This window comes from Oncorhynchus nerka, linkage group LG14 (genome assembly GCF_034236695.1).
Source record: "Oncorhynchus nerka isolate Pitt River linkage group LG14, Oner_Uvic_2.0, whole genome shotgun sequence".
In the NCBI taxonomy this organism is placed as follows: Eukaryota; Metazoa; Chordata; class Actinopteri; order Salmoniformes; family Salmonidae; genus Oncorhynchus; species Oncorhynchus nerka.
In genome coordinates, this window is record NC_088409.1 from 81,420,038 (window position 1) to 81,440,134 (window position 20,097).

Sequence of the window (20,097 nt, forward strand, 5' to 3'; positions counted from 1 at the left end):
AGGAAAAGCCGGACAGCAGAGGAGAGCCGGGGAAGAATGTCAGAATGGGGGAAGTCTGAGACGTACAGGACATTCCTGCTTCTCTCATACAATATAACGTATGTACAAATAAATTAGGGCTTGACTTTCATACTGAGGAATGTGGAGACAAGAATGCAATCATGAGAAGCCTCCCTGGAGGCTTAACAGTTGTTTGTGTGCGTGTGTGTGTGTGTGTGTGTTTCCTTGATTTCCCAAGGTAGCTGCGTATGGACTGCGTAAGAGAGGGAGGTGTAGATAAATGGAAAGAAAGTCTTAACAGAGATTCAGGGAGGGGGGTAGTTTCCCATGAACCTTAAAACACACACTCTCACACATACATTATGGTTGTCATACAGAAGCCCTGTCCGTGGAATCTTGACAAACACCCTTGAAGATGACGAGGTGTGTTCCTTACAAATGGAAAACATGTGGGGGTCAGGCACCCCATTTATCAGGGAGAGAGAGAGAGGAGATGAGGAGTGTTCGATTTGTAGAATTGTGTATTGTGCCAACATGTATCAAAAGTTCTCTACATCTTGCATGCAAATAATAAGTATCAATCCATCTTAGTTTCTACATAGAGTAGGCCTAGTTGATCTTCGATATACAGTCTTCATAACCATTTTATAAATTAAAGACCCCATCCAATTTAAGTCAATTCATCATTTAAACTAATAAGGACTATACATTCCTACATTCCACACACGTACCAAAAGAATGTAGATAGCCTGCACCAATTATATAGGTAACAAAACATGAGAAGTAATCTACATAAATTACACACATAATTCCATTTATATTCGGTAGTAATCCATTTGAACACTGGAACCTTGATTTATTACTGTGCCAAAGCGCAAGGATATTATGCAAGTGTTGATGGGCTAAAGCACGGGAAGATTTAGAGGCAATGATGAAGAGACTGGAAGCAAAAGTATATTTGCCGTACTGCAACAGACAAATACTGAATATTGTCTAAAAATATTTAGTATTTGGAAAAGTTTTTCATGAAAAAAAGCAGGCCCGACTGAGGTGAAGTTAGTGCCTCTACAATGACTGGTAAGAAATGACGAGACTACAATAAAAAAAATTTGATAGACGATATCTCCCCTCCTTATGACTTAGCCTATTCATTGTCATTTATATCAATTGAACACATTTCAGTAGATAAAACTGAACAAAATAAATGTATCATAAATTGACAACAAGTATTTTAAACGTTCATCAATAATATCAAACATTTCAAAGTTTCCCTTTCCCACCATGTGATCTGTGTAAATGTTATTTTTGCATACTGTCTAACCATGCCAGCCTCTCCAGGCATTCATCCTTCATGTCCATATTGTCACACTCTCTAAAGTGACCCTGAAGCACTGAAGTGTGTGTGTGTGTGTGTGTGTGTGTGTGTGTGTGTGTGTGTGTGTGTGTGTGTGTGTGTGTGTGTGTGTGTGTGTGTGTGTGTGTGTGTGTGTGTGTGTGTGCGCGTACGTGTCTGTGTGTGTGTGTGTGTGTGAGGGGGGTCTGACTTTGAGCAGCTGAAATCTCATTTTCTGCTTGTTAGGACAGCCCTTAATGTTTAGGTAAAGGGACGACAAGCCTCATGCCTGTATAATTGGCCATAATTGTCTTTTCAGTTTTAATTTGTCTCATCTTCTCCTCAATCATTTGTCCTCCTCCGTGTCCGTCCTCTGTCCTTTTGAAGTCCTTTCACTCCACCTCACACCCACCTCCACCCCTCCCCACCTCCTGACATAGATAAAGAGTATGAACTGTGTGTGTGTGTGTGTGTGTGTGTGTGTGTGTGTGTGTGTGTGTGTGTGTGTGTGTGTGTGTGTGTGTGTGTGTGTGTGTGTGTGTGTGTGTGTGTGTGCGTGTGCGTGTGCGTAGCTCTGTTTGACTCACCTGTGAAGAGAGGCCATTGCTGATGGCAGAGTTCATGGGAGGGCCTCCTGACGTGACAAAGCTGTCGGAGTAGCCTGAGAAGCTGTGGCGTCCAGAGGCCAGGCAGTAGGCAGACCCCCCATCCTGTCCTCCCCCTCCTGAGCTCTGGTGGTGGCCTGAGGACGGGGGCAGGGGCTGGGGCCGGTGCAGCGTGCTGGCCTGCTCCGACACCACTAAGGGAAGGACAAATAGAAAAGAAGAACTTACCATTTACATATATTGTCTCTCAATTGACAGATTATTACAATGTAGTCAATATTTAACAGTACATGACTTTGCTAATCAAGCTCAAGGGTCTGAACTCTGAGTGCAATAGCTGTATATGTGAAACACACAGGGAGTTGTTTAGCCTGTGGCCTTGTTTACAGAGTGTCCCACCTTGTGATATGGATGTAGGGGGATACGGGCTGTCAGACAGCTGATAAGGTGAGAGACTGGACATGGCAGAGGGCGGGAAGCCCCCAGGGATCAGGTGATTGAAGGCCATGAGCTGACTAGCTCCAGCCTGCTTCCTCCACCGAGCTCTTCTGTTACTGAACCACACCTGGGGAAAGAGGAAAACATGACATGAGATCTTAAATTGTCTTAAACATACATTCCCATAAATACAGTGCATTCGGAAAGTATTCAGACCCCTTTATATTTTCCACATTTTGTTAAGTTACAGCCTTATTTCAAATTAATTAAATGGAAAAAAATCCTTAGCAATCGAGACAGAATACCTCATAATGACAAACCTAAAACAGGTTTTTAGAAATGTGTGCAAATGAATGAAATAAAAACAGAAATACCTTATTTACATTAGTATTCAGACCCTTTCTATGAGACTCGAAATTGAGCTCAGGTGCATCCTGTTTCCATTGATCATCCATGAGATGTTTCTACAACTTGATTGGAGTCCACCTGTGGTAAATTCAACTGATTGGACATGATTTGGAATGGCACACACCTGTCTATATAAGGTCCCACAGTTGACAATGCATGTCAGAGAAAAAACCAAGCCATGAGGTCGAAGGAATTGTCCGTATAGATCTGGGGAAGGGTACAAAAAAGGGTACGAAAAAACTTCTGCAGCATTGAAGGTCCCCAAGAACACAATGGCCTCTATCATTCTTTAAATGGAAGAAGTTTGGAACCACCAAGACTCTTCCTAGAAGTGAGCGCCCAGCCAAACTGAGTAATCGGGGGAGAAGGGCCTTGGTCAGTGAGGTGACCAAGAACCCAATGGTCACTCTGACAGAGCTCAAGAGTTTCTCTGTGGAGATGGGAGAACCTTCCAAAAGGCACCTAAAGATGCTCAGACCATGAGAAACAAGATTCTATGGTCAGATGAACTCTTTGGCCTGAATGCCAAGCGTCATGTCTGGAGGAAACCTGGCACCATCCATACTGTGAAGCACGGTGGTGACAGCATCATGCTGTGGGGATGTTTTTCAGTGGCAGGGACTGGGAGACTAGTCAGGATCGAGGGAAAGATGAACGGAGCAAAGTACAGAGATTCTTGATGAAAACCTGCTCCGGGGCGCTCAGGACCTCAGACTGGGGCAAAGGTTCACCTTCCAACAGGACAACAACCCTAAGCATACAGCCAAGACAAGGCAGGAGTGGCTTCGGGACAAGTCTCTGAATGTTCATGAGTGGCCCAGCCCGGACTTGAACTGGATCGAACATCTCTGGAGAGACCTGAAAATAGCTGTGCAGCAATGCTCTCCATCCAACCTGACAGAGCTTGAGAGGATCTGCAGAGAAGAATGGGAGAAACTCCCCAAATAAAGACGTGTCAAGCTTGTAGTGTCATAACCAAGAAGACTCAATGCTGTAATCGCAGCCAAGGGTGCTTCAACAAAGTACTGAGTAAACGGTCCGAATACTTATATAAATGTGATATTTCCCTGAGTTTTTAGTTGTAAATTAGCACAAAAACAAAAAAATGTTCTTGCTTTGTCATTATTGGGAATTGTGTATAGATTGATGAGATAAACATGTTTTTATACATTTTAGAATAAGGCTGTAATGTAACAAAAAAAGTCAAGGGGTCTGAATACTTTCGGGAAGGCACAGGTATTAATGGTTAATGACTGTAATTTGTGCAAATCTCTCTTTGAGTCAATATGTTTTTGTCTGACTGCATTTTTTTAGTTTCTGATTTCCAGGTATTGTGTGTGGTGTGTGCGTGTGCACGTCTAAACCCTGTGTGTTATTGTCTGAGTGTGTGTGTGTGTGTGTGTGTGTGTGTGTGTGTGTGTAAACCCTGTGTGTTATTGTCTGAGTGTGTGTCGGGGTCATGTGTTCTCCAGACCTGCCCATGTGACTCCTGGCTGCAGCCAACAAGGCTCTCTCTATCTCCACATCTCATGCCTCACCACAGGAACATCATTTAAACATAGCAACACAACACAATTTACATGGTCCCCTCCCCCCTATAAATTCCTCCAACTATTTTTCTTTTTTTTTACCTTTATTTAACCAGGCAAGTCAGTTAAGAACAAATTTTTATTTTCAATGACGGCCTGGGAACAATGGGTTAACTGCCTGCTCAGGGGCAGAACGACAGATTTGTACCTTGTCAGCTCGGGGGTTTGAACTTGCAACCTTCGGTTACTAGTCCAACGCTCTAACCACTAGGCTACCCTGCTACCCATAGCCATAAAGTCACCCAAAGCTTCAAATACTGTAGTTAATGAGAATAAGAAAATCGTATTTGAGGATTGTGCTTGCCTCAAAACTCATCTATTACAACTAACTATCACAGTCTCACTTCAGAATTAAACGTTCAGTCTACAGTTGAAGTCGGAAGATTACATACACCTTAGCCAAATACATTTAAACTCAGTTTTCACCATTTATTGACATTTAAACCAAGTAAAAGTTCCCTGTATTAGGTCAGTTAGGATCACCACTTAATTTTAAGAACGTGAAATGTAGTAGAGAGAATGATTAATTTCAGCTTTTATTTCTTTCATCGCATTCCCAGTGGGTCAGAAGTTTACATACACTCAATTAGTATTTGGTAGCATTGCCTTTAAGTTGTTAATTGTTTAACTTGGGCCAAATATTTCAGGTAGCCTTCCACAAGCTTCCCACAATAAGTTGGGTGAATGTTGGCCTATTCCTCCTGACAGAGCTTGTGTAACTGAGTCAGGTTTGTAGGCCTCCTTGCTCGCACACGCCTTTTCAGTTCTGACCATACATTTTCTATAGGTATGAGGTCAGGGCTTTGTGTCAGGTGATAGTTGTGCAGAGGTGAGAACGGAGTCAGGCGCAGGACACAGAACTGAGTAAAAAATTACGAACTTTACTCTGGAAAAATAAATCCACGCAGGGATCATGAACCCTAACACAGAAGATCCCACCACAAACGGACCAAGCAGCGTGGCCAGGAGGAGCAGACATCATGGATATGGAAGGATATTTTGGACGGTAAAGGATCCTGGACGTGGGAAGAAATCATTTCCGGAAAGGATTGCCTTCCATGGGAGCAGACGGACGCAGCAGGGGAGCATCAACTACGACTCCGGGGTTCGTAACCACGACACAAGCACAAGAGGCACACGGGGTGGTTGGCGGAGCCAGGTTTCAGACCAGAGCCAACTCCCTGCACTCACTTTGAGGAGCGTGTGACCGTTCAGGTACCATGTTATGCGGTGATACGCACTGTGTCTCCAGTGCACATTCACAGCCCGGTGCACTCGGTGCTAGCTCTCCGCACTTGCCGTGTGAAAATGAGCATCCAGCCAGGATGGGTTGTGCTGGCTCAGTGCTCCTGGTCTCCAATGCGCCTCCTCGAATCAGGATATCTTGCGCCGGTTCTACGCACTGTGTCGCCAGTGCGCCTTCACAGCCCAGTGCGTCCTGTGTCAGCTCCCCGCACTTGCCCGGGCTAAAGTGAGCATCCAGCCAGGGCGGGTTGAGCCAGCTCTACGCTCTAGACCTCCAGTGCACCTCTACAGTCCAGTACGTCCTGTGCCTCCTCCCCGCACTCACCCGAGGTGCGTGTCATCAGCCCGGTGCCACCTGTACCGGTCCCACGCATCAGGCCTCCAGTGCACCTCCACAGTCCAGTACGTCCTGTGCCTCCTCCCCGCACTCGCCATGAGGTGCGTGTCATCAACCCGGTGCCACCTGTACCGGTCCCACGCATCAGGCCTCCAGGCACCTCCACAGTCCAGTACGTCCTGTGCCTCCTCCCCGTACTCACCCTGAGGTGCGTGTCATCAGCCCGGTGCCACCTGTACCGGTCCCACGCATCAGGCCTCCAGGGCGCCTCCACAGTCCAGAGCTTCCGGCGACAGTTCCCAGTCCAGAGCTTCCGGCTACAGTTCCCAGTTCAGAGCTTCCGGCGACGTTTCAAAGTCCGGAACCTCCAACGATGGTCCTCAGTCCGGAACCTCCTGAGACGGTCCACGGTCCGGAACCTTCTGCGATGGTCCACGGTCCAGAACCTCCAGCTCCATGGCCGGAGCCTTCTCCTGCACCGATGCCAAGTCTAAGCACGGCGTCCAGTCCAGCTCCAAGGTCAGAGTCTTCTTCTGCGTTGGTGCCCAGTCCAGGCACAGTGTCCAGCCCGGGTCCATGGCTGGATTCACGGGATGAGCGGGTTCTTCGTCCCGCATCTTAGCCGCCTCAGATGCTGGAGGATCTGTGGGATGAGAGGGTTCTTCGTCCAGCACCTGAGCCGCCTCCGATGCTGGAGGATCCACAGGATGAGAGGGTTCTTCGTCCCGCACCACAGCCGCCACCGACACTAGACACCCCCTCTAACCCTCCCTTTTGGTTTCAGGTTTTGTCACGTTCTGACCATAGAAAGCCTTTATTTTCTATGGTGGAGTAGGTCAGGGCGTGACTGGGGGGTGTTCTAGTTTGTTATTTCTATGTGTATTCTAGTTTTTGTATTTCTATGTTGGCCTGGTATGGTTCCCAATCAGAGGCAGCTGTTTATCATTGTCTCTGATTGGGGATCATATTTAGGTAGCCTTTTCCCACCTGTTGTTTGTGGGATCTTGTTTTTGTATTGTTGCTTTTGAGCCCTACAAGGCTGTACGTTCGTTTGTTTGTTTCTCTTATTTGTATTTGTTGCTGGTTCTCATTCAAATAAATTATGATGAACCCAAATCACGCTGTGCCTTGGTCTACCCATTTCGACGAGCGTTACACTTTGTGATGGCCACTCCAATACCTTGACTTTGTTGTCCTTAGGCCATTTTACCACAACTTTGGAAATATGCTTGGGGTCATTGTCCATTTGGAAGACCCATTTGCGACCAAGCTTTAACTTCCTGACTGATGTCTTGAGATCTTGCTTCAATATATCCACATAGTTGTCCCTCCTCATGATGCCATCTATTTTGTAAAGTGCACCAGTCCCTCCTGCAGCAAAGCACCCCCACAACATGATGCCGCCACCCCCATGCTTCACGGTTGGGATGGTGTTCTTTGGCTTGCAAACCTCCCCCTTTTTCCTCCAAACATAACAATGGTGATTATGGCCAAACAGTTCTATTTTCAGACCAGAGGACATTTCTCCAAAAAGTACGATCTTTGTCTCCATGTGCAGTTGCAAACCATAGTCTGTATTTTTTATGGCGGTTTTGGAGCAATGACTTCTTCCTTGCTGAGCAGCCTTTCAGGTTATGTCGATATAGGACTCGTTTTACTGTGGATATGGATACTTTTATACCTGTTTCCTCCAGCATCTTCACAAGGTCCTTTGCTGCTGTTCTGGGATTGATTTGCACTTTTCGCACCAATCCAACAATTGTTTACAGACAGATTATTTCACTTATAATTCAATGTATCACAATTCCAGTGGGTCAGAAGTTTACGTACACTAAGTTGACTGTGCCTTTAAACAGCTTGGAAAATTCCAGAAAATGATGTCATGGCTTTAGAAGCTTCTGATAGGCTAATTGACATAATTTGAGTCAATTGGAGGTGTACCTGTGGATGTATTTCAAGGCCTACCTTCAAACTCAGTGCCTCTTTGCTTGACATCATGGGGAAATCCAAAGAAATCAGCCAAGACCTCAGAATTCTTTTTTTAGACCTCCACAAGTCTGGTTCATCCTTGGGAGCAATTTCCAAACGCCTGAAGGTACCACGTTCATCTGTACAAACAATAGTACGCAAGTATAAACACCATGGGACCACGCAGCCGTCATCCCGCTCAGGAAGGAGATGTGTTCTGTCTCCTAGAGATGAACGTACTTTAGTGAGAAAGAACAGTTTTTGTAAGAGGACACAGTCTTGGAAATCCGTGTTTTTGTGCACCATGATGACGTTGCGCAACTGCTGAAATCGATTTCCTATTGAACATATTATTATGTTATTTCTTATTCGTTTTTGAAGTTACAAGCCTGAAACCTTGTACATAGACTTCTGACACCCTGTGGAAGCCATAGGAATTGCATCCAGGGAGCTATTTTACAACATGACCTTTCTCTTGCATTTCTAAGAGGATGGTCTCTCAAAAAACAAAAATTCTGGTTGTTTTTTCTTTGTATTTTCTCCTACCATATCTATTGTGTCATATTCTCCTATATTACTTTAACTTCAAAATGTCTTTCCAATGGTACCAATTATATGCATATACTGTCTTCAGGGCCTGAGCTACAGGCAGTTTATTTTGGGCACGCCATTCAGGCGGAAATTGAGAAAAAAGGGGCATAGCCCACTTATGGGAAATCCCGCTATGCCCTCCGACAACCCATTGAAACAGGCAAAGTGTCAATACAAGACTAAGATTGAATCCCACAACACCGGCTCTGACACTCGTTGGATGTGGCAGGGCTTGCAAAATATTATGGACTATAAAGGGAAGCACAACCGTGAGCTGCCCAGTGACACAAGCCTAGAAAATGAGCTAAATGACGTCTATGCTCGCTTTGAGGCATGCAACACTGACCCACTCCAATTTACATACTGCCTCAACAGATCCACAGATGATGCAATCTCTATTGCACTCCACACTGCCCTTTCCCACCTGGACAAAAGGAACACCTACATGAGAATGATATTCATTGGCTACAGCTCAGTATTCAAAACCATAGTGCCCTCAAAGCTCATCACTAAGCTAAGGACCCTGGGACTAAACACCTCCCTCTGCAACTGGATCCTGGACATCCTGAAGGGCCACCCCCAGGTGGTAAGGGTAGGTAACAACACATCTGCCACGCTGATCCTCAACACGAGGCCGCTCAGCGGTGCGTGCTCAGTCCCATCCTGAACTCCCTGTTCACCCATGACTGCATGGCCAAGCACAACCCCAACACCATCATTAAGTTTGCCGACAACACAACAGTGGTAGGCCTGATCACCAACAACAATGAGACAGCATATAGGGAGGAGGTCAGAGACCTGGCAGTGTGGTGCCAGGATAACAACCTCTCCCTCAATGTGATCTTGACAAAGGAGATTATGTGGACTACAGGAAAAGGATGACCGAGCACACCCCCATTCTCATCAACGGGGCTGTAGTGTAGCAGATTGAGAGCTTCAAGTTCCTTGGTGTCCACATCACCAATGAACTATTATGGTCCAAACACAGCTGCACCATCGAGAGCCACCTGGTACGGCAACTCCTCAGCCTCCGACCTGCTAGGCACTACAGAGGCTAGTGCGTATGGCCCAGTACATTACTGGTAACAAGCTACCTGCCATCCAGGACCTCTATACCAGGCAGTGTCAGAGGAAGGCCCTAAAAATTGCCAAAGTCTCCAACCACCCTAGTCATAGACTGTTCTCTCTGCTAACACAAGGCAAGGAGTACCGGAGCGCCAAGTCTAGGTCCAAAATGCTTCTTAATAGCTTCTATCCCCAAGCCATAAGACTCCTGAACAGCTAATCAAATGGCTACCCTGACTATGTGCCCCCCCCCATTTTTACGCAGCTACAACTCTCTGCTTATATGCATAGTCACTTTATCTCTACCTACATGTACATATTGCCTCAATTACCTCGAATAACCTGTGCCCCCGCACATTGACCCTGTACTGGTACCCCCTGTAAATAGCCTCGCTACTGAAATCTTAAGGTTAGGCATTAACTCTGAATGGTTTTGGTCAGGGTTACGGTGTAGGAAAGGCTTAATTAAAAATCTCAAAGCAACTTTCTATCGCTGTATTCAAACTTGCAACTTTTGGAATAAGAGGCAGATGCTTACGTCCATCCGCCTCCCCATCCACAACACCCTAGAAAACCCGAAACCTACTTGAACGTAACAGCGCTCACTGTTGTCCCTAGTGGCTGGGTCCACATCATCTCCCAGCATCTTCAGACATGGATGGACGTCAAATAGTGACTTGTATCACGTGTGACCTGGCTTATCCATTCACAGGGACAGAGAGGATAAATGAACCCATCCATATCAATAAATTAACATTTAACTCAACAGGCCCCCTTCTCCTCTGAACAGTATGGGGGGGATGTGGTTGGCTGCTACTGCTGAGAGTCGGTGTTGTGTGACTGGTGGGACTCATGCTGATTCCATATGTAATAGCCCCATGCTGGGCCCAGTACAGCCTCCATACGGGAGCTGTTGTGGGGAATTTTCTGGGCCGTAGATCAGAGCTGGGCCTGCATATTGGACCCCTGGGAACACAGGATGAAGGGGCAGGCCAGAAATGTGTGTGTGTGTGTGTGTGTGTGTGTGTGTGTGTGTGTGTGTGTGTGTGTGTGTGTGTGTGTGTGTGTGTGTGTGTGTGTGTGTGTGTGTGTGTGTGTGTGTGTGTGTGTGTGTGTGTGTGAGTGTGTGGATGTGTGTGCTGTGTGATAAAGAGTGTGTGTGTGATGTATGTGTTGTCTACCTGAACTCTGGCCTCTGTGAGTTTGGCCCTCTGAGCCAGCTCTTCCCTGGTGTAGATGTCAGGGTAGTGTGTTCGTTCAAAGGCTCTCTCCAGCTCATCCAGCTGTTCGGCAGTGAAGGTGGTTCTACTGCGGCGCTGCTTCCTCTTCAGAGGCAGGTCTGGTTCAGACTCCACGTCCGACCCCTCATCTGAGTGGCTCGCTACTCCAACAGACAAGAGATGCACAGTTAGGGCTCTCATGGTGTTAGTACAGTATCATTATCACAGTTAACAGTTAATGATGGTTTTTAGAACTAGATTCCATTAGTCAAGTCCATCGTTGTAATTAATCATGTGTTCATAACTGACTGGACTGGTTTATAGAAAAGTAAAAAAAAATTTTTTTTAAATCAGTCTTGAAAACACATTTTCAGTGTCTTATTCTCCTGACTACAGTGATGAAATAGAATGCAGGGAGACCAATAGGGAGAGCCGTCTATAAAAAGAAGTGTCGTGATTCAGAGTGAGAGTGAAGAACAGAAGGATGAATCCATCCATCCACTTGAAGTGTGAACTTGTTTGCTTTCCTTTTTGCCACATGCTATCTGTTTACATAAACCTCTTCAGAGGGGCCACCACCACCCCTCCCAACGCTCCCCATCTCTCCCAATGTTCCCTCTTGTCTTGTGCACCAACAGACTTCCATTCATAGGGGAATTCTGTGTGCTTTTATAAATAATCCCACAGGACAAGGTTCCAGAGGCGTGGCGGCAGTGGGATTGAGAGGACTAAGCGCCACACAAAGGCCTAATTTTGATCCAGGGACCGTTAGTTTTTTAAGGGGGGAAAGGGGGGTCAGTGACGGCTAGAGAGAGTGTCGGGGGGAACCTGCATTGTCTACAGTTGCAGTCTTCCTGGAGCCCCAGTAACAGTTGGGGATGGAGAGAGGGACTGAGCAGCAGCCCCCCATACACCCCCTCCACACCACTTGCAGGTGCATGCTGGTCTTGTTTGCTCAGAGAGAAACGGCGGCGCTTTAAAAGCTAATTCAGCAGAAGAGGCAGTGAATTGACAAGGCTCTCTAAAGCTACGGCCCAGTGGTAACACATTGGTAACGCAGTGGTAACCTAGGGCAGGGCCAAGCCAGACAAACAGACAGACCCAAGGGCAGGGAGACCCAGACATCAGAGACCAGTGTCCAACGCCCAGCTTTACTATGCCCCTCAGTGTCCTTGCGTCTGTCACTGTGCATAAGCATGCAAAGGCATGTACATTTGTACTAGAGCTGGGCGATATGGACAAAAATCCTTGCCTGAATTGGCCAAATTGAGGCAATATTGATAAATAGAAAGATACGTTTATAACATTAATGTGCACCACAGTTTTTTAAATTATCCTTCAAAGCCGTTTTCATACCACAATTTCAAATCATTTCTGAGTAACAACTAAGTACCTTACAGCAATTGTTTTAATTTAAAATGGTCAAAAATATACAAAAATTACTTCTTAAGCCTGTCTGGGAGTGGTCTAAGTTGGGAGGGGAAAACTGAAAACTAGCTGTTATTGGTAGACATGTTTCAACTCTCGTTTTTATTGGTGATGTCACCAGGCGGGCCGAAACTTCACCCCACCAAAACAGGCTGAAATTTCATGCAATCTTTTCTAACAGCTCCAACAGTAAAATTAATATTCCAACCTCATAGTGAGGAAATATATACAGTGCCTTCGGAAAGTATTGAGACCCCTTGACATTTTCCAAATGTTGTTATGTTACAGCTGTCACAGCTCCTCCTCTGCAGTGCAGGGGCGGTTCCTCCTGCAGGCAGAGGAGGGTCGTTAGTGATTGGAGTCACCTGGGCTCTAAGTATTTAAACTGTGTCACTAATCACTTTCTCTCTCTCTCTCTCTCTCTCTCTCTCTCTCTCTCTCTCTCTCTCCAGGTATGAACCTGTTCTGTTGTACTTTTGCATAGTTTTCACTCAGTCATTCACACACACAGATTCATGCATCCATGCACTTTACATACACCTTACATTATGATACTTCCACACCTCATTCATTTTTCTTAGTTTAAAGTTAATAGTTTGTTTACAATAAATAAATAAAAATTAATTGGCCTATACCTGTTGTTTGCGTCCCCTCATTTTTACCACAGGCTATGAGCCGGCCTGTGACACAGCCTTATTCTAAAATGAATTGATTTAAAAAATCCTCAGCAATCTACACACAATACCCCATAATGACAATCAATTGAATTTACCGCAGGTGGACTCCAATCAAGTTGTAGAAACATCTCAAAGATAATCAATGGAAACAGGATGCACCTGAGTTCAATTTATAAAAAATTACATTTACATAAGATTTCAATTTTTGAGATTCAATCTCAATTTTTGAGACTTGAAATTGAGCTCAAGTGCATCCTGTCTCCATTGATCATCCATGAGATGTTTCAACAACGTGATCGGAGTCCACCTGTGGTCAATTCAAATGATTAGACATGATTTGGAAAGGCACACACCTGTCTATATAAAGTCCCACAGTTGACAGTGCATGTCAGAGCAACAGCCAAGCCATGAGGTTGAAGAAAATGTATGTAGAGTGCCGAGACAGGATTGTGTCAAGGCACAGATCTGGGGAAGGGTACCAAAACATGTCTGCAGCATTTAAGGTCCCCAAGAACACAGTGGCCTCCATCATTCTTAAACCACCAAAACTCTTCCTAGAGCTGGCCGCCCAACCAAACTGAGCAATCGGGGGAGAAGGGCCTTGGTCAGGGAGGTGACCAAGAACCTTATGGTCACTCTGACAGAGCTCTAGAGTTCCTCCGTGGAGATTGGAGAACCTTCCAGAAGGACAATCATAGCTGCAGCCTCCACCAATCAGACCTTTATGGTAGAGGGGCCAGATGGAAGCCACTCCTCAATAAAAGGCACATGACAGCCTGCTTGGAGTTTGCCAAAAGGCACCTAAAGATGCTCAGACCATGAGAAACAAGATTCTATGGTCTGATGAAACCAAGCTTGAACTCTTTGGCCTGAATGCCAAGCATCACGTCTGGAGGAAACCTGGCACCATCCATACCGTGAAGCATGGTGGTGGCAGCATCATGCTGTGTGAATGTTTTTCAGCGGCAGGGACTGGGAGACTAGTCAGGGTCGAGGGAAAGATTAACAGAACAAAGTACAGAGAGATCCTTGATGAAAACCTGCTCCAGAGTGCTCAGAACCTCAGACTGGGGCAAAGGTTCACCTTCCAATAAGACAACGACCCTAAGCACACAGCCAAGACAACGCAGGAGTGGCTTTGTGACAAGTCTCTGAATGTCCTTGAGCAGCCCAGTCAGAGCCCGGACTTGAACCCGATCAAACATCTCTGAAAACCCATCCAACCTGACAGAGCTTGAAATGATCTGCAGAAAAGAATAAGAGAAACTTCCCAAATACAGGTGTGCCAAGCTTGTAGCATCATACCTAAGAAGACTCAAGGCTGTAATTGCTGCCAAAGGTACTTCAACAAAATACTGAGTAAAGGGTCTGAATATATCCGGATTTAGTTGGTAATGAATTTGCAACAATTCTAAAAACCTGTTTTTGCTTTGTCATTATGAGGTATTGTGTGTAGATTGATGAGGGGAAAAAAGCTATTTAATCAATTTTAGAATAAGGCTGTCACGTAACAAAATGTGAAAAAGGGGTCCAAGGGGTCTGAATACTTTCCTAATGCACTGTATGTCACGACTTCCGCCAAAGTCGGCTCCTCTCCTTGTTCGGGCGACGCGTGGCGATTAACGTCACCGGCTTTCTAACCGCTCTGTTTTTCATATTTCCATTTGTTTTGTCTTGTTCCATACACACCTGGTTTGCATTCCCTAATCACACTGCATGTATTTAGTACTCTGTTTCCCTCCATGTCTTTGTGTGAAATTGTATTTATGTTATGTGGGTATTGTTACGCGTCATACTTTTGTCTATTGTTCCGTGTTTGGGCACATTTATGTACTTTTGTGCTTTTGTTGGACCGGAATAAAAAGTGTGCCTGTTCACTACACTCTGCTCTCCTGCACCTGACTTCGCCTCCAGTACACACCCTTAACACGGTATATATAAACCACAGTAAAATCACGTTTTTGACTGCACTGGGCCTTAAACTACTACTACTAGTTTGATGGTTGTACCACCATCAATTGTCCTATTAACAAGCCCCCATATTAGCAAACTTATTTCATTTCAAACTTCACATTTCTCTAGTATAGGCTACTTATCACAATGAACGACATCAGCAAAATGCCTGCGATAAGTGATTGGTATGGTCGCTGTTGATAATTTTCAGTTCATCGTCTCAGCTCTGCTTTGTACACACACACACACACACACACACACACACACACACACACACACACACACACACACACACACACACACACTCTCTCTCTCTCTCTCAGACAGACATTGAAGTGGTCAATGAGTGGAAGTTTCAGCTTGATTGAGATGGTGTGATATGAGACTTGACAGCTTTTGTATGTCTACTATTCAAGTTAAAGTAAGATCAGTTGTAATACTACTGTGTACTCTGTTCTGAAGCGTATGAGCTGGTTTCCTACCAGGCAGTTCTAGTAGGCCTTTAGCTACTTCAGAACAGAAGTTCATTGAGGCTGGCGCTCCGACTTTGTGTTACACTTAATGAATTCCCTGGAGCGGAGGGGAAGTTTTTGTGCAACACTGTATTAGTTCCCCCTCAGAAGCAACAATAAAATACAAGAAAACCCAAATAGCTTGGGGCTCCTCATGTGAAACTGATCCACTCCCCCCTCAGTGCTTTCCATTCTCAACACCAATGGCAGTAGGATGCATTAAGAGCAAATTGGTAAAGAAATATTAAACAATGTGAGAGAGGGGGAGAGAGAAAGAGAAAGGGTAGGGGTTGGGAGAGATGTTGCCATTGGGTATTTGGGGAGATTATTCTATTTTGCACTTTATCAGAATGCTACCACTTTCTATTTCTGTTTACATTCACAGATAGAGGCCATTCATCTGCTCCCATCCACACTAAACAGAACCAAAATGTAAAATGGCTACCTGTTGCGGTTAAGACCATTATTACAATGAATGAAGCGAGAAACTACAAATGTACTACCTCCAACAGCCTAATGAATTTTTCACTCTGTGAGCTTCTAGTATAACAAATCTTTTAATTCCTGACTTCATAACATCCTCAAGCCACATACCTAACCAAACAACAAATGCAAAGACATATTATTGAGAGGAGGAACCAAGGGGTGGGTGGATTTTTTTTAGGTGGTGGTAGTGGCTGGTGGGGTAGGAATTTGGGGTGTCGAGGAGTTGGAGTGGGGGCATTATTTGAAACAGAATTGCTGGTGAAAAACAGAGAGGAGCCTTTGTAGCTTCAGTTCCTGGAGGCTCATAGGGAATGCTTAGTTTCCCCACAGTTACCAGCATGCAACAGCGTTCCAACGAATTTCACAGGGATTTAGAATCTGGGAATGCCGAGTTGTTATAAAAATCCTTAATTACTTTGGAATTACCTATCGGTTATGACCAGTCTGCTTTGGGGATCCTAGGGAACGTCTTTCAAACGAAGTGTCAGTATGGCATCTCTTGGAGGTTTGCAGTCCCGTCTTGATATACTCTCATGTGACAAGATGCACTACTGTTCCACTGGAGGTCATAAGGTGAATGCACCAATTTGTAAGTCGCTCTGGATAAGAGCGTCTGCTAAATGACTTAAATGTAATGTAAATGTAAGACTATTTATACTCTCCCCCATCTCTCTCTCTCCCCCATCTCTTTCTCTCCCCATCTCTTTCTCTCCCCCATCTCTTTCTCTCCCCAGCTCTCTCTCTCCCCATCTCTTTCTCTCCCCCATCTCTTTCTCTCCCCAGCTCTCTCTCTCCCTATCTCTTTCTCTCCCTCATCTCTCTCTCTCCCCCATCTCTTTCTCTCCCCATCTCTTTCTCTCCCCAGCTCTCTCTCCCCCTCTCTTTCTCTCCCCCATATCTTTCTCTCCCCAGCTCTCTCTCTCTCCCCATCTCTTTCTCTCCCCAGCTCTTTCTCTCCCCATCTCTTTCTCTCCCCCATCTCTTTCTCTGCCTACTCTGTCTCTCTCTTTCTCTCCCCAGCTCTCTCTCTCCCCATCTCTTTCGCTCCCACATCTCTTTCTCTCCCCAGCTCTCTCTCTCCCCATCTCTTTCTCTCCCCCATCTCTTTCTCTCCCCAGCTCTCTCTCTCCCCATCTCTTTCGCTCTCCCATCTCTTTCTCTCCCCAGCTCTCTCTCTCCCCATCTCTTTCTCTCCCCATCTCTTTCTCTCCCCAGCTCTCTCTCTCCCCATCTCTTTCTCTCCCCATCTCTTTCTCTCCACAATCTCTTTCTCTCCCCAGCTCTCTCTCTCGCCATCTCTTTCTCTCCCCCATCTCTTTCTCTCCCTCATCTCTCTCTCTTCCCCATCTCTTTCTCTCCCCATCTCTTTCTCTCCCCCATCTCTTTCTCTCCCCCATCTCTCTCTCTCCCATCTCTCTCTGCCTACTCTCTTTCTCTTTCTCTCCCCATCTCTCTCTCTGCCTACTCGGTCTCTTTCTTTCTCTCCCCCATCTCTCTCTCTGCCTACTCTGTCTCTCTCCTTGTCCCCATCTCTCTCTCTGCCTACTCTGTCTCTCTCCTTGTCCCCATTTCTATCTCTCCCCACCTCTCTCTCTCTACCTACTCTGTCTCTCTCTTTCTATTACCATCTCTCTCTGTCTGCCTACTCTGTCTCTTTCTTTCTCTCTCCCATCTCTTTCTCTCCCCCATCTCTTTCTCTCCCCCAGTCTCTCTCTCTCTCTCCCATCTCTCTCTGCCTACTCTCTTTCTCTTTCTCTGCCTACTCTGTCTCTCTCTTTCTCTCCCCCATCTCTCTCTCTCCTACTCTGTCTCTCTCTTGCCCCCTCTCTCTCTCTTTCTGCCTACTCTGTCTCTGCCTACTTTTCCCCATCTCTTTCTCTCCCCATCTCTCTCTCTGCCTACTCTGTCTCTCTCTTTCTCTCCCCATCTCTTTCTCTCCCCATCTCTCTCTCTGCCTACTCTGTCTCTCTCTTTCTCTCCCCCATCTCTTTCTCTCCCCACCTCTCTCTCTGCCTACTCTCTCTCTCTTTTTGTTACCATCTCTCTCTGCCTACTTTTTCCCTCTCTTTCTGTTACCATCTCTCTCTCTGCCTACTTTGTCCCTCTCTCCTCGTCCCCACCTCTCTCTCTGCCTTCTCTGTCTCTCTCTTTCTGTTACCATCTCTCTCTCTTTCTCTCTCTTTGTTGCTTTAAGGCTGAGGTCTTTGCTGGCGATTTGCACGCTCCATCTGTGGAATCCGTCATGGCTGCCTCGACCCACACAGAGGGGCCTGTCACCTGCCCCACGAGGGAGCGGGGGGCACAAAGAGGGCCAGAAAGGGACAAGGGGAGGCACAGCTGGGGGGCTCCCCAAAACCTTCCTCGGCAGCCTGGAGGGGACCATGGGAGCACCTGAGGGGTAGAGGAAGGAGGAAGCCTTTGTTGTTCTCCTATTCAAATGTAGGCTACCACAATCAGGCTTCTATGACTGTGCATTTGTGTTGTTGATGTTGTTGTTGTTGCGTGTGTCAGTGTGTTTGTGAGAGTGCGGGTCTTACAAAGGCATTAGTGTTGTTGTTGTTGTTGTGTGTGTGTCAGTGTGTTTTAGAGAGAGAGAGAGAGAGACACAGAGAGAGACACAGAGAGACACAGAGAGAGCGAGGTCACCAAGTGGCGTAGCACACACAGTAGGGGGTTGAAGTGACAAAGGTGTACCTGGTGATACGTCCCCTGCCACCTGTTAACTCCCACTGCTCTCAGTACTCTGCTTCAGAGCAACACACACACTAGCGCCTAGGCTTCTGTAGGCTGAGAATTGGTACTGACAGTACATTACATAAGCCATCCTTCTGCTTATAGGTTAATGAGCCTTGTCAGCCCTACGGCACCTCTGGTGGTGTGAAGATACACACTCACTCATACACTCATACACTCACTCACACTTACTCACGCATACACTCATACACTCACACTCACTCATTCATATACTCATACACTCACTCACACTTACTCACTAATACACTCATACACTCATAAACTCACTCAAACTTACTCACTCATACGCTCATACACTCATACACTCATACACTCATACACTCACTCACACTTACTCACTCATACACTCACTCCTACACACACACTCACTCACTCATACACTCACTCACTTACTCACTCAAACACTCACTCACTTACTCACTCATACACTCCCTCACTCATACACTCCCTCACTCATACACTCACTCACACTTACTCACTCATACACTCATACACTCATACACTCACACTTACTCACTCATACACTCACACTCACTCATACACTTATACAATCATGCACTCACACACTCATACACTCATACACTCACTCATACACTCACTCATACACTTATACAATCATGCACTCACACACTCATACACTCATACATTCACTCATACACACACACTCACTCACTCATACGCTCACGCACTTACTCACTCATACACTCACTCATATACTCACTTACTTACTCACTCATACAGTCCCTCACTCATACACTCACTCACTCATACACTAACTCACACTTACTCACTCATACACTCATACACTCATACACTCACACTTACTCACTCATACACTCACACTCACTCATACACTTATACAATCATGCACTCACACACTCATACACTCATACACTCACTCATACACTCACTCATACACTTATACAATCATGCACTCACACACTCATACACTCATACATTCACTCATACACACACACTCACTCACTCATACGCTCACGCACTTACTCACTCATACACTCACTCATATACTCACTTACTTACTCACTCATACAGTCCCTCACTCATACACTCACTCACTCATACACTAACTCACTCATACACTCACTCACTCACTCATACACTCATACACTCCCTCACTCATACACTCACACCCTTACTCACTCATACACTCATACACTCACTTACTCACTCATACACTCCCTCACTCATACACTCACTCACTCATACACTCACTCACTCATACACTCACTCACTCACTCATACACTCTCTCTCTCTCTCACATAAAGTTTTCAGTGCATTTTAATTTTGACATAGATATTCTGTATTTTGCACATTGAACATACAACCCAATGCATACCAACATATGTAAAGCACACAGCAATGAGTTTACCATTTTTCCCTGACACTACTTTGGTCATTACTCATGAGTTACAAATCGTTCCAGGTAAAAAATAATAATAATAAAGAATTGTATAACAGGATGAATG

At 45.6% G+C, this 20,097-nt stretch overlaps 1 protein-coding gene across 4 annotated transcripts in view; it reads right to left on the reverse strand.

Moving 5' to 3' along the window:
* The window catches only part of LOC115141964 (paired box protein Pax-3-like), a 48,952-nt gene that overhangs the window by 7,016 nt on the left and 21,839 nt on the right, over positions 1 to 20,097 (reverse strand). For all 4 annotated transcript variants that reach the window (XM_029681399.2, XM_029681400.2, XM_029681397.2 and 1 more), the window contains exons 5-7: positions 10,761 to 10,960; positions 2,338 to 2,503; positions 1,921 to 2,132 (exon numbers count right to left, since the gene is read on the reverse strand). In XM_029681399.2, the coding sequence (XP_029537259.1) occupies positions 1,921 to 2,132; positions 2,338 to 2,503; positions 10,761 to 10,960 (578 nt within the window). The remainder of the gene's footprint in view (positions 1 to 1,920; positions 2,133 to 2,337; positions 2,504 to 10,760; positions 10,961 to 20,097) is intronic.